The sequence below is a fragment of the Aotus nancymaae genome, unplaced genomic scaffold, assembly GCF_030222135.1.
Source record: "Aotus nancymaae isolate 86718 unplaced genomic scaffold, 86718_ANA_hifiasm-v0.15.2.pri h1tg000030l, whole genome shotgun sequence".
Classification (NCBI taxonomy): Eukaryota; Metazoa; Chordata; class Mammalia; order Primates; family Aotidae; genus Aotus; species Aotus nancymaae.
In genome coordinates this window covers 27,924,815-27,940,196 of record NW_026988443.1, presented here as the reverse complement: position 1 = coordinate 27,940,196, position 15,382 = coordinate 27,924,815, and the positions used below count along the sequence as shown (strand labels likewise).

Genomic DNA, 15,382 nt, shown 5'->3' with positions numbered 1-15,382 from the left:
TAGGTTTTGAGTTTTTTTGATCTTGCTCCTCTAGCTCTTTCAATTTTGACGATAGGGTGTCAATTTTAGATCTCTCCTTTCTTCTCATGTGGGCACTTATTGCTATATATTTTCCTCTAGAGACTGCTTTAAATGTGTCCCAGAGATTCTGGTATGTGGTGTCTTCATTCTCGTTGGTTTCGAAGAACGTCTTTATTTCTGCCTTCATTTCAGTGTTTATCCAGTCAACATTCAGGAGAAAGTTGTTCATTTTCCATGAGGCTGTGCGGTTCTGGGTTGGTTTCTGAATTCTGAGTTCTAACTTGATTGCACTGTGGTCTGAGAGACTGTTTGTTATGGTTTCCGTTCTTTTGCATTTGCTGAGGAGTGATTTACTTCCAATTATGTGGTCAATTTTAGAGTAGGTGTGATGTGGTGCTGAGAAGAATGTATATTCTGTGGATTTGGGGTGGAGAGTTCTGTAAATGTCTATTAGGTTTGCTTGTTCCAGGTCTGAGTTCAAGTCCTGGATATCCTTGTTAATTTTCTGTCTCGTTGATCTGTCTAATATTGACAATGGTGTGTTGAAGTCTCCCACTATTATTGTGTGGGAGTCTAAGTCTCTTTGTAAGTCTTTAAGAACTTGCCTTATGTATCTGGGTGCTCCTGTATTAGGTGCATATATATTTAGGATCGTTAGCTCTTCTTGCTGCATTGATCCTTTTACCATTATGTAATGTCCTTCTTTGTCTCTTTTGATCTTTGTTGCTTTAAAGTCTATTTTATCAGAGATGAGAATTGCAACTCCTGCTTTTTTTTGCTCTCCATTTGCTTGGTAAATCTTCCTCCATCCCTTTATTTTGAGCCTTTGTGTATCCTTGCATGCGAGATGTGTTTCCTGGATACAGCACACTGATGGGTTTTGGCTTTTTATCCAATTTGCCAGTCTGTGTCTTTTGATTGGGGCATTTAGTCCGTTTACATTTAGGGTTAATATTGTTATGTGTGAATTTGATCCTGTCATTTTGGTGCTAGGTGGCTGTTTTGCCCTTTGGTTGATGCAGATTCTTCATTGTGTTGATGCTCTTTACCTTTTCGTGTGTTTTTGGAGTGGCTGGTACTGGTTGTTCTTTTCTATGTGTAGTGCCTCCTTCAGGATCTCTTGTAGAGCTGGTCTGGTGGTGATGAACTCTCTGAGTTCTTGCTTGTTCACAAAGGATTTTATTTTTCCTTCACTTATGAAGCTTAGTTTGGCTGGATACGAAATTCTGGGTTGAAAGTTCTTTTCCTTAAGGATGTTGAATATCAGCCCCCACTCTCTTCTGGCCTGTAGGGTTTCTGCTGAGAGATCTGCAGTGAGTCTGATGGGCTTCCCTTTGTGGGTAACCCGACCTTTCTCTCTGGCTGCCCTTAGTATTTTCTCCTTCATTTCAACCCTGGTGAATCTGATGATTATGTGTCTTGGGGTTGCTCTTCTAGAGGAGTATCTTTGTGGTGTTCTCTGTATTTCCTGGACTTGAATCTTGGCCTGCCTTGTTAGGTTGGGGAAGTTTTCCTGGTTAATATCCTGAAGAGTATTTTCCAGCTTGGATGCATTCTCTTCGTCACATTCAGGTACACCTATCAAACGTAGATTAGGTCTTTTCACATAGTCCCATATTTCTTGTTGACTTTGTTCATTTCTTTTTACCCTGTTTTCTCTAATCTTGCCTTCTCGTTTTATTTCATTGAGTTGATCTTCGACCTCTGATATCCTTTCTTCTGCTTGGTCAATTCGGCTGTTGAAACTTGTGCATGCTTCACGAAGTTCTCGTGTTGTGTTTTTCAGCTCCATCAATTCGCTCATATTCCTCTCTATGTTGTCCATTCTTGTTAGCATTTCGTCAAGTCTTTTTTCAAGGTTCTTAGTTTCTTTGCATTGGGTTAGAACATGTTCTTTTAGCTCACGGAAGTTTCTTATTATCCACTTTCTGAAAGCTGATTCTGTCATTTCATCACACTCATTCTCCATCCAGTCTTGTTCCCTTGCTGGTGAGGAGTTGTGATCCCTTGTAGGAGGAGAAGTGTTCTGGTTTTGGGTGTTTTCATCCTTTTTGCGCTGGTTTCTTCCCATCTTTGTGGATTTATCCACCTGTTGACTTTGTAGTTGTTGTCTTTCTGATTTTGGTAATTTTAAGTCTGCTGTGGCAGAATTCATAAACCCCCTGCTCTTCCCCCCAGGTGTTCTGTCCCAGGGATTTACGGTTTTATGATGTTCCCCTGTGCGGTTGCTGTTTTCCCTGCCCACAAGGTGGCAGCCTAGTCACACTTAGTTTGCAGAGGCTTCGCTAAGCTGCTGTGGGCTCCACCCAGCTTCCGTGTGAACTTCTGGGTGTAGTTAGAACTGCTTCCGCGATGTTGGCCCGCCCCTGTAGTGACGGAGTCTCTGTAGTGGCGGATTGCCTTGTTAGATTGCCCTGGGAACAGCAGGGTGCCTATGGAGAACACCCCTCCTCCACAGAGCTGGACCGTCCCGGTTTCAGTTGTGTTTCAGGTCTTCTTGCTGGGTAAGAGGGGACACCGTCTTATCTGATCTGCCTCCGGAGCCGCTGCGTTGGCTAAAGCTGCGGCTCTGAGATTCGTGGCGCTGGCCTGGCTCCCCGTTTCAGCTCCCCTTGCTGGCTTATAGGGGACTCAGACTCTCTCACTTTGTACAGTGAGCCGTTGCCTCAGGGTGCCGGCCCAGCGGCTGCGCCGTTCAAGCCAGCGGCACCAGTGGCGCTGGCGACCCGTGTGGCTTCTCTGCGTGTGAATCTCCTGGTCTGTGGGCAGTAAAAATCAGTCTGGAAATACGGCGTCCACTCACCCTCTGTGCTTTCTCTCGGAGCTGCATTCCCGAGTTCCTCCTAAGCGGCCATCTTGCTTCCCTCCTATTTTTCATAAAGTTTGAACCATAGCACATATTTTGTATTCAACTTGTCTCACTTACATATTGTAATAATTGATTCATTCTCTCTTGTCTTTAAAATTATAATTTTAACAGACCCCTGCACAGATTTATGGTATAACCTTGGCATAGACCTGTCCAAACATTCTGAATCCCTGTGAGAATTAATGTGACCATATCTTAAGTCACATTAAAATGGTCACAGGCCTATTTTAAACATTTCATATAAATGAAATGTAATGTGTTGTTTTTTGTGACTGACTTCTTTCACTTCTCATAATGTTTTCAAGGTTCAGCCATTTATGACACCATTATAAACCTTGAAAACAACATTCATCCATTATGAACCTTGAAAACATTATGACAAGTGAAAGAAGCCATCACAAAAGACCATGGTAGCAAGGTTCATCCATGCTACTATGTTGTGACATGTATCAGTGCCTCATTTCTTTTCCATTCCTTTTTATGGTCAAATAACATTCCATTTGTATGGATACACCACATTGCATTTATCTTTGGCTACTATGAATGATACTGTCATAAACAGTCATGTACAAGTTTTTGTGTGAATACATGCTTTCAGCCCTTTTGGGTATATACCTAGGAGTGGAATTGCTGGTCATATGGTAACTCCCTGTTTACCTGTTTGAGGTGCTGATAAACCATTTTCTAAAGTGGCTACCATGTCTCACATTCCCAGCAGTGTATAGGGGTTCTCATTCCTCCACCTTTTTACCAACACTTACAGTAGTTCCTCATCTGTGGTTTTGATTTCCTGTTGTTTTTGTCTGGTTTTGGCATCAGGGTAATATTGGCCTCATAAAATGAGTTGAAAAGTGTTTCCACCCTTTCATTTTTTGGAAGAGTTTGTGAAAGATTTATGACAGTTCTTCATTAAACATTTAGTAGAATTCACCAGTGAAGACACTTGATCCTGTTTGTTGTTTGTTTACTTATGGTCAACACGGTCCAAAAATATTAAATGAAAAATTTCCAGAAATAAATCACTCGTACATTGTGAAGTGACTGTCATTTTGAGTGGTGTGATGAAGTCTGGTGTCATCCATCTCTGTCCAGCCTGGGTCATGAATCACCCTTTTGTCCAGTGTATTGACACTGCATATGCCACCCCGTCTTGAGTCACTTAGAAGCTGTCTTGGTTATCAGATCAACTGTCACAGTATTGCAGTGCTTGTGTTTGAGTAACCCTAATTTTACTTTTGCACCTTGGGACCTAAAATGCAGAAAAAGGGAAACTTCTGTATTTTTCATCTTAAAAGTATTACCATCCAAGTGAGCGTGAAGTAGTATCTCATTGTGGGGTTTTGATTTACATCTCCCTGAGGATTAATGATGTTGACAGTCTTTTCATGTGTTATTAGCCTTTTGTATATCTCCTTTGGAGAAATGTCTGCTTAAATGCTTTCTCCATTTTTAAATTAGATTATTTATTGAGTTAAAATTGTCCAATAATTTATTGTCCCTTATCAGATATATGAGTTGCAAATACTTTCTCCCTTTCTGTAGGTTGTCTTTTCACTTTCTTGATAGTATCCCCCTTTGAAGCACAAATTATTTTGCATTCTGATGAAATCTAATTTATTTTTTCTTTGGTTGCTTGTGCTTAGGTGCCGATATCTGAAAACTATTGCTCATTTGGTTTTTGGATATACATATTAATCCCTTTTTATTTTTGAGACAGAGTCTCACTCTGTTGCCCAGGCTGGAGTGCAGTGGCACAATTTCGGCTCATTGCAACCTCTGCCTCCTGGGTTGAAGTGATTCTTCTGCTTTAGCCTCCCAAGTAGCTGGGATTACAGCCACGCATCACCATGCCTGGCCAATTTTTTTGGATTTTTAGTGGAGACAGAATTTCACCATGTTGGCCAGGCTGGTCTCAAACTCCTGACCTCAGGTAATCCGTCCATCTTGGCCTCCCAAAGTGCTGGGATTATAGGTATGAGCCACTGTGCCGGGCCTATCTCTATGTTTTCTTCTAACAGTTTTTTAGTTTCACATTTGTTTCACATTTCAGTCTCTGAGCCATGTAAAGGCAGTTCCCTCCTACTCCTAGTTTGTTAAGTTTTTTTTTTTAATCATAAAAGGGTGTTGAATTTTGGCAAATGCTTTTTCTGTGTTTATTGAGATAATCATGTGGTTTTTGTCCTTTATTCTATTAATATGTCATGTTACATTGATTGATTTTCATATGTTAAGCCAACCTTTCATTCCTAGGATAAATCCTACTTGGTATGAGGTATAATTCTTTTCACATGTTGCTGGATTTGGTTTGGTAGTATTTGACAAAGATTTTTGTGTCTAAATCCATAAAGGTTATGGGTTTTTAGCTTTCTTTTCTTGTAATTTTTTTTTGTCTGGTTTTGGTATCAGGGTAATATTGGCCTCATAAAATGAGCTGAAATGTGTTTCTACCTTTTCATTTTCTGGAAGAGTTTGTCAAAGATTCATGACAATTCTCGAACATTCAGTAGAATTAACCAGTGAAGCCACATAATCCTGTTTTTTGTTTGTTTGCTTGCTTGCTTGCTTTTTGGTCAGAATATATTACAGGTCTATTCAGATTTTCTATTTCTTCTTGAGTCAGTTTTGGCAGTTTGTGTCTTTCAAGGAATTTGTTCATGTCACCCACATTATTTAATTTTTGGTGTACAATTGTTCATAGCATTATCCACTAATCCTTTTAATTTCTGTAAGGTTGGTAGTAATGTCCTTTCTTTTATTCTTGTTGGGTAGAGTGTGCTGTAGATGTCTGTTGGGTCTAGTAGGTTTATAGTGTTCAACTATTTCCTTTATGATCTTCTGTTTTTTTTTCTTTATTATTGAAAGTGGGGTATTTACATCCCCTACCATTTTGCTGAATTGTCTATTTCTCCCTTCAATTCTGTCTGTCTGTGCTTCACATATTGTAGTGCTCTGTTATTAGATGTGTGTTTATAATTGTCATATCTTTTTGATGAATTCACTATCTTATCATTGTAAAATGCCCTTCTTTGTCTTAAGTAATAATTTTTGTTTTAAAATCTATTTTGTCTGGTATAACATAGCCTCTTTAGCTTTCTTTTGCCACTGTTTGCATGATATACATTTTTCTAGTCTTTTGGTTTCAACATATTCATATCTTTAGATCTAAAATGTGGTATCTTGTAAAAAGCATATAGATTCATTATTTTTTTGGTTTGTTTTGTTCTAATTCATTCTGCCATTCTCTAACTTATAATTAAAGTATTTAATATGTTAACAATTAATGTAATTGCTGATAGGGCAGGACCCATGCTACTTATTTTCTATATGTCTCATGTCTTTTCTGTTCCTCTATTCCTCCATTACTGTCTGTCTTTCTGTTAAATGGATATTTTCTACACTTTTAAATTCCCTTGTTATTTCTTTTATTGTATTTTTAAGTGAGTTTAGGGAATAGTTTAGAGAATGGGCAATCCTGAATTTGGATAAATAATTTAGAGTCAAATGTGAGGGAAGTAGTATTCATGCAACAGGAATGTCTAACAAACCCAAATACACGAGTTACTGCACCTAATATACAACTTTGCTTGAAGGAGGTACTCAATAAGGGTTTATTAAACAAATATCCAAAACACATATTCATTCCTAAAAAGAGTAGCTATGTATGTGTGTTGGTGGTAAGACATAGTATTAATTATTAGGCCTAAACTTAAAATGAGGAATGGCCAGGTGAAATTGGAATAAGCTTTTTTATTAAACTTGAGGAGCAGTTAGCTTTCCTTGGCTAGCATTTTCCCTTTCTTTTGTCCATCTGAAGAGTAAAACTGCTCCTTTAACATCCCATACTTTCCTACCTACAGATAGGGCCATTATTCCTTTTATCATAAATGTTTTTAAGAACAGAGCTTAAAGGTTTTATCTTTGCTGCTTATGTATGAAGGCTTGCTTATGATACTAGATGTTGTTAAAGGTATTTATAATTCAAAGCAATACTTCCTGATGCCCAGTAGTCAGAAAGCTTCCAAGAGTTGATCTGTTGGATCTTATCAAAGGCCCTCATGGGACCAGAGGATCCGTGAACTGGAGACAAGGTTATATTCACAAGTTTTGTTCTTCCTGCTTCTTCACTGCTTGTCATGAGAGATGAGATGTTATGAAGGTAGGAAGTAGGCTGAAGTTCATATAATATGAAAGAGTATTTCCTTCCTTCTCATATTGTATACAAACCCAAAGGATGTCAACCATGGGCTGGGATAAGTGTGGTGCATCTTTGTGAAGAGTCAATGTCATTCACATATTTGGAAAACAATCCTTATTTTTTCTCTTATAACAAACACACATGTATTATGTAAATGTCTTGTGAATGTTTCAGATAAGTCTTGGGACTTAAAAAAAAAAGATTAAGTTTGTGACAGGCTGCTTTGGCTATGCCACAGAACCCTTGAGGCACACACATCCACTCTCCTTAGTTGTTGGGGGTTGTGTGACTTTGCTAGGGCTGCTATAACAAAGTACCCTAGACTGGGTGGCTTAAACAACAGATGTTTATTTCTGTCACTGTCAGAAGGCTTGGTGACTGCAGGGTTATTTTTTTCTGAGAGTCTCTCTCTTCAGCATCTCTTTATTTTTTCACATGGCCCTTTTCTATGTGTATGTCTATGTCCTAATGTCCTCTTCTTATAAGGACACCAATCATATTGGATTAAAGTCCACCCATCTGACCTCATTTTGCCTTAATTACCTCTTTAAAGGTCCTATGTCCAAGAAGAGTCACATTCCGAGGTACTGGGTGTTAGGATTTCAACATATAAATACTGGGGGAAACAATTCGGTGAATAACAGGGACACTTAGGTAGAAGAGTTTGAGAATAAATAGTAATCACCTTTCAGCTAATCTTGAGATTCTGAATGTATAGTAGGTATCATGAGATCAGTACATTTTCCTTGGATACTTCAGGTCATATGTCTCTATCTCTTTTCTATGTTATCCCCAGGTCTTGCCCCAAGGGATACCTCAGTTTATAGATGGAGGGAGGTCTTGGTAGCAGTCACCAGAATAAAAGAAAATGCCATGGTAATTAGCAACCTGCTGCTGTGGGAATCCAAATAGAGTCAGAGCAATGTGTTTACAATGCTTCGAGAGATGATAGTGAGATCATACAAATAATTTCCTTAAAATAAGAACAAAAGACAAACATTTAGAGAAACTGTGATAACGGCCAAAGCTTACCCAAGATGATTTTATTCAGGTGTTACTGTAATAAATTTTTTTCTCTAAATATCCTAAGACATAGAGACTAGAAGCTAGTTTAATGTCTAAATCCTTATTGTATAAGATTATAACTTGTAGAAAAACTAGATCTCCAAACAGCATCTGTATCTATAGTATAATAATTTATATATGTTCACTAGGGAAACACTGATGGAAATTCAACACACTCTGTTATGCTGATATGTTCATATCAACAGAGATAGTTATGAACATCCATGACAGGATCTACTTAAAAACCTTAAAAAGGCAACAGGTTAAAACTTCAGTTAGTTTCTGCATTAGTTATAAATGTAGCTTACCTAATGGTCAGTTTCACAGGCTCAGGTGACCCATTGACATCGACCAGGAACTCTTCTTCAAAGTTTCCCAGGATGGCAGAGCTGAAGGAGATCTGGAGAGCTTGGACTCCACTTGGTTCAATGATGCCTTCCTTGGGACTGAAAACAAAGCAGGCCCCCAAAGGTGAAGTTGGAGGGGCCATGCTGAAGAGAGCGCCGATGCTGCCTTTGTTGTACAGTATCGCCTATATCAACAAAAGGCAAGAATGTGAAGGTCACTGGACTTCCGACCTACTTTCATATAAGCATGTGTCTGTACTGTTTAATACTGACAAAGGGAAAGTTGTGAGAGCCAAAGAAGAACACTCCGGGACAAATGAACGGTCTGATGCCTTGAATGTTTGAAGACAGAACTCCCAAGCCAGAAAGTAATTTTACATTTTTAGTCTCCTCTTTAAAATGAAATTAGTCATATATATTATGCTTGTGCTACAGAGACTGACCATCATCACATATACTGTGAAGAGCCTTAAAATACCCCCTTTTTTGCTACTCTCTATAAAGTAACCAAGGGAAAGTATTTCTCTTATACGCATGAGAAGGCTGAGGTTAAGCCACATACTTAAAAAGCAAGTTAGAATAGCAGAGTAAGAATTACCTATACCTATGTTTACAATGTAGCTTGAAGAATGTAAATGAGACATCATTGTGGATTCCAGATGACAAGGGTTCTCTTTGTTGTGCTATCAGATTTCATCCTATTCAGAGAGTTTCATCTCAGATTCTACTGGATGGATGATTGTTTTGAGATTCTTATGCAAGCAACTGTTTTACTATAGAAAAGTTATATTCCTATATTCTAGTGTTCTGGAAGCATGTTATTGCCCATGTGTGGTCCCAACTGGGTTTGGTGTGTGCATGTGACGAGCTCATGCCTGAGCTCCTTCACCACACTCATGACATTCAGATCCTCCATGGCTCAGTCTACTGCCCCTACAATTCTTGTGCATGAACCTGCACTACAGCCATGTTGTTCTATCCTGGCTTCCAAAGATACCACCTCTAATCCTTGCCGATGCTGTCCTTACACCTACAGGGTGAACAGCATGTTTTCCTGATTTATATAGGAACCACCCTCAACCTACACTTAAGGCTTTGAAGGACAAAGAGCATGAGACATCTCAAAGAAACTTTCAGAAGGATAGCAGGCAAATGTGAGGTGTGTCAGGAACCAGAAGCTGAGGGAGGAGGATCCCAGAAGTCAGATGGGAACAGAGGTCAGGAGAGTAAGTTCGGAGCAAAGGTTACAGATTGGTGATTTTTAGTTAGAGGTTATTGTCATCCCTTACCTTGAGGAAGAGAGTAATTCCAATGGGGCATGATTGCAGAATCCAGAGGACAAATGTTTAGGGGATTGAGTGGGTGCACAGGAAATAGTGGCTGACTTTTTGGATTCCTGTTTTGAGAAGATGAGTGGTGAAAGGTGAGAATAGAAGTGGCAAGGCTTTGGGGACGTACTGTAGGGGAGACAGTATATTTGTAATAAATGAGATAATGCATACTCAGTGCTCAGCCTAGAGGAAGCCCTCACCAAAGTGCTTCCTGTTGTTGTAAGAGAAGAGAGCTTGGTAACTAAGGGAATAGGGTCTGAGTGGATGTAGAGGAGGATGAGTTCAGGGGCTCAGGTTGCAGGGAGGAGGGCATCCAGAACATAGAGTAGAGAGAAAGAGTCAGCAGCCTCTGCAGAGGAAGACAGTCTCTTCTGCCAAGAGAAGATGGACAATGCACCAAAATAGAAGCATAAATAATTGCTGCTTCCTATTTTATTCATCTTTTTATGTTTTTGTCCCACCTCCCTCATTCTAAGCTCCCTGGTAGTAGGAACCAGGCTTCACCCTTCATTCCTTTTAAAGAGACCATGTAGAAAAGTGATTATGGCCAGCGACTCTGCAGCCAAATTGCCTGGGTTCAAACCTCAGCTTTGCCATTGACTTACTAGCTCTGAAGCCTTGGACAATCTACTGAGTTTCTCTGTGCCCCAGTTTCCCCATCTGTAAAATATAAGTACTAATAACTTCTCATATTGCTATAAAATTAAATTTATTAACTAATGTAATTTTTAGAATTGTGCTTGGCAAATAGTGCTTTAAAATGACAGATGCTGTTGTTATGTTTTTGCTTGTTTTTTTGTTTTTTAAGAGACAGGGTCTGGCTCTGTGTTCAGGCTGGAGTGCAGTGGTCCCATTATAGCTCCTTGTAACCTTTAACTTCTGGGTTCAAGCAATCCTCCTGCCTCTGCCTTATGAGTATCTGGGGCTATGGGTATGTGCCACCACACCCGGCTGATTTTTGTGGGTTTTTTTTAGAGAGGGGGGTCTTACTATATTGCCCAGGCTGGTCTCAAACTCCTGGGCCCAAGTGATCCTTCTGCCTCGGCCTCCCAAAGCACTGGGATTACAGACGTGAGCCACCACACGTAATCAGTGACTGCTATTTATATCCCCAGTGCCAAACAGAATGGGTTTAAATTTTACCTGTGCTTAAGAAGTGACTAATACATACTAGTGGTAACATGAAGGCAAAATGAAGGCATTAGTGGTAACTTAGAGGACCCTGTTCTTCTCTTTGAGAAGATGCATGGATTGCCTTTTACTTTTTTTGGTTAGCAGAAATGTTTTGCCCATATTTTCTGTACAGTAAGAATTCCTCCATTTTTAAGAAGATGACATCGTTCTTCTCCTCCTAACAAATAAGCACCTACTTATGAATATAGAAACCAGCAATAGTTTTGGAGCACAATTCAGAGGCCTTTTGATTACTGATAATCATCTTTCCCTTGAGATCTAGCTCCTTGGAGAGTAGAAAATTTATAATCAAACTCTGCCTCTCATTTGTTTTCCTTCTTAATTACACTGGGGAATAGGGCATGCTCTTGGGGTTACAGTTTATTCTTTATGTATCTGCTATGCTCAGCAACGACTAAGGGCAATACCTAGTTATTCACATTTGTCTCAAGTAGGTAATGCAATAAATTGAAAGAGAGATGCAATGAAGCATCAGCATTAAATACGCAGAGAGTGCAAAATATTCCCATAAGAGGCACCTTACCGTGTCCTTCTCTACCACTGCACAGCTCTCAAAACTGTGCAATCCGATGCATCACCTCATTTAACACTTATTTAACTGGCTGTGGTTTGCCTTACTATTAAACTCAGGGAGGGTGGGAAGTGGTGGCCTCAAGTACACTTATGCTGAATTTATATTTACGGAAACCCTGCCCGTTTTGCATCAGAACTAAAGGTTCTTTTCTGATGTAGCACTTATAAGCTCAGTCTGTAAGATGTAAAGGAAATTCACACTGGATAAATTACAGACAGAATATCAGTTTAATGAGAACGACTGGACTTTGCTTCCTTCTCCCCTAAGTGACCTCTCAAATGCAATCTGGGACAATGTGGGATACAGCTGTGTCACTTGTCACTTCATGACAGCCATGAGACGGACTTCTTCATTTACACTGTGTTCCTATGCACAGTCCATCTCATCCTGACATTAAGATCTCTATTTACCTTCTGCATCGTCCCATTTAGGCCACAGTTACCGTAGTGAACGTGGGAACGCAGGGCACTATCCCCACGCCAGGTTAGGTTGGGCTAAGAGTAGAGTGCGTTGGGTTTACCCAAGGGGAAAGGGTGGGATGCTGAGAACCTGAAGGACTGAGAGGCAAGCAAAGGCCTTCTCTTCCCAGAACAGGAAAGAGAGCCCTAGTCCCCCAGGGCTCACTAACATTACATACTACAGGACCCTGCCAAGTTACTTAACTCCTCTGGCAGTTAGGTTTTTCTTTCCTTGAACCCATTTCCCCTTTTTCTGTGCATGCAGCTAATGGAATATGAATGTAAGTGAAATGTGCTACCTTCTATAAAAATACCATATGTGTTCCCCCATGCCCTTTCCCCTTTTGGAGTCTTTGTAGACTGTGTGGTAGGGGTGGCCAAGCATGAGATGTTCCAGCTTCTCTGCTGGAAGAGAGCACCTGCTCACTAGAAACCTTTGTTTCGACCTTTATGTAAGGCATAAAAGAAACTTGTAGCACACTGGAGGTTTATGTATTTTATATTTGTTTGTTACAGTATCTAACATTACTTAATTTCTCTAAAGCTCAGCTCACCCAGCTATAAAATGGGAATAGTACTTGTACTTCACAAATAGTTCTCACAAATAGGGTGTTTTTTTGTTTTTGTTTTGTTTTTTGAGACAGTCTTACTCTGTTGCCCAGGCTGGAGTGCAGTGGATTGATCTCAGCTCACTGCAACCTCCACCTCCTGGATTCAAGCAATTCTCCTGCCTCAGCCTTCTAAGTAGTTGGGATTACAGGTGCCCACCACCACACCCAGCTAATTTTTTTATTTTTAGTAGAGGTTGGGTTTCACCGTATTGGCCAGGCTGGTCTTGAACCCATGACCTCAAGTGATCCACCCGCCTTGGCCTCCCAAAGGGCTAGGATACAAATAGCATTTTTGTGAGGACTAAATGAACGAATGAGGGTCAAAGCACTAGCACAGTACTCAACACACATTAAGGGAGATGTCGTGTATGGTATTAACCACTACATGATCCATATTTCTCATATGCAAAATAGATGTAATAAAGTCTAACTTTCACAATTTGGTAAGAATTAGAAACCACACACAAATACACAGACATGCACACATAAGCATGAACCTGACACCTACTTGTCACTCATTACAGAAATGCTTTGAATACCTCTATAAAAATACAAACATATACAATGAAGGAACCTTTCCAAAATGAAGTTTCAAGGGTTATAGCCTGATAAGGCATAAAAAATGTGCCCTACATACAAATTCAGTGATGGGGAGACAATGAAGTAAACACTGATCCTGAAGGACTCACGCATACATCCGGTAAAATTTCATTTTCTAATTAATTGGAAAGATAACGCAGGAAAGTCTCTTCCACAAACTATGATTGGTTTTTAAAACATGGATTGGAGACCAGTGCATTAAGAGAAAATTCTGAAGTGTGAAAACAGCTATGCTCATTAGGATAATTCTAGAAAATGGAAAAGGTTCTCTATCCTCTGATCTGTGGAATTTACGTTATCAGAGAACAAGCACTAAACAGATGGGGAGATGTATTTATGGGTTTTCCCTCTGCAATCTAAAAAACGATGAGGATAAAACCAGTTAAACTATGGCTTTGATGCTTTTTATCTTTTACTAAAGTGAGTGAAGGCTAATGAGGATAAAAAAGTTGCTCCCCTCACGATGGCCGAGCAAGAAGAGGAAGAATCCAAGCACTCCGGGGCCTCAGTAAGGAGCAGTAATGGTGAATGAATGTGATTGCACACAGTTTCTATCAAATAAAAACACATAAGATAAACGCAAAAAGCCAAGTACTGTTTGAAGTCTCAATGAACAACTCTAGTGCTTACCTCATAACAATGTACAGATCCAGTGAAAACCTTCCCAATATCCAGCAATTCAAAGTTGAAGCAAATCTTTGGTCCCATTCCTTCCCCTTTGATTCGGAGGGGCAGACGGATTTCACGACCTAGAAAAACAATTCAGACTTTATTATCCAAATGGTGCTTCACTGCCTCAAATTACAGTCCCTCATGTATGCTACCAATATAAATAATCAAAATTATTAAAAAGCTTCCTGTACTGTACCAAGAGAACTGCAATTTAACTAATGCTGAAGATTCATCCTATCTGTGAGCCAATTGTAATCCTGAATGCCAAAATCCTGACTGCTGAAATTGTGAAACACCAAAATCCCAAAGATATAATTCTGGAAAAGCAGAAGACATTCTTTAAAATGTAATTATTTACATTTTAAAGGGGGATTTACTTGAGAAACATATAAAAACACAACAGAATACTTCAAAGGCCACTTTGTACAATTCAATAGGCAATAACAAAATATGTATTTTTGCAAGCATTGTTGTAACCGAGCGAGTTATAGAGAGAGTGCCACACTCTGAGACTGAATCAGGAGTCCTTTATTGCCGGTGACCGAGACACGGCTAACGCTCAAAATTCTCTCGGCCCCGAAGAAGGCGCTTGATTCCTTTTTATACCATGCTTAGAGAAGGCGGGTGGCAAAGTGGAATTAAGCAGAAGCAGAACAAGCAAGTTAGATAAGGAAGCTGGTAACCAGGGGGCAGGAGGTTCCCAGGATTGTTGGTTACCAAGAGGGGTAGCAGGGGGGACTTTCCATACAATCATTCACCAAGAGGGTAAGTTATTCACAATAGCAGGTAGACTCGCCAAGCAGGATGTAGTTACAACAGTTACAAAGTACTGGGTACAGCGTGACCCAGCCATGCACCCGAAGGAGAAATGGCGGGGAGGGAGAGGCAAAGATAGAGTTTGTCAGGCTCACATCTAAGATGCAGTCTGTTAGGCTATCACAGCATAAATACAGGCAGACTAACAACAGTCACATGGGTATAACAGTTATGAGTACACAAGCTATATTCATAAACAAACAGGTAAAAAGGGCAATGTAAAAATGCATGTCATTATGGTTGGTAACTGTGGGCACCCAGCTTTGTAATTGTGGTCACCTGAAATACCATGACAAACAACCTAAGCCTTTTGACAAGATAAATCAAAAACCATGATGGGTCACCCCCACATAGGCAGTTTCCCAAAGAGCTGAGATCTCCAGAAATTTTATATTTCACAAATTCAGATGTGCAAAAAAACTCTTCATTTATTAAGGAAGTGTCAACATTTTTATGTACACACACAATGTGCTTACACACAAAGGCAACATTGTGATAATGCACTTTTGTGGTGTTAAATTTCTTATATCCAAGGCAGCAGAGGAAAAGTTTGTCCCAGCTGTCAGAGACAAACCAATGTCCTTCTGTATTTGTTCTCTGCCGAGTCCCCGGCTGGTTGTATGGGGCCT

The 15,382-nt window shown here is 39.9% G+C and overlaps 1 protein-coding gene across 1 annotated transcript in view; it reads right to left on the bottom strand.

Annotated features, from left to right (window-relative positions):
• Window positions 1–15,382, bottom strand: part of HYDIN (HYDIN axonemal central pair apparatus protein) — a 490,708-nt gene that overhangs the window by 277,432 nt on the left and 197,894 nt on the right. The window contains exons 11-12 of the mRNA XM_064383265.1: window positions 13,896–14,014; window positions 8,459–8,682 (exon numbers count right to left, since the gene is read on the bottom strand). Coding sequence (XP_064239335.1) covers window positions 8,459–8,682; window positions 13,896–14,014 — 343 coding nt within the window. The remainder of the gene's footprint in view (window positions 1–8,458; window positions 8,683–13,895; window positions 14,015–15,382) is intronic.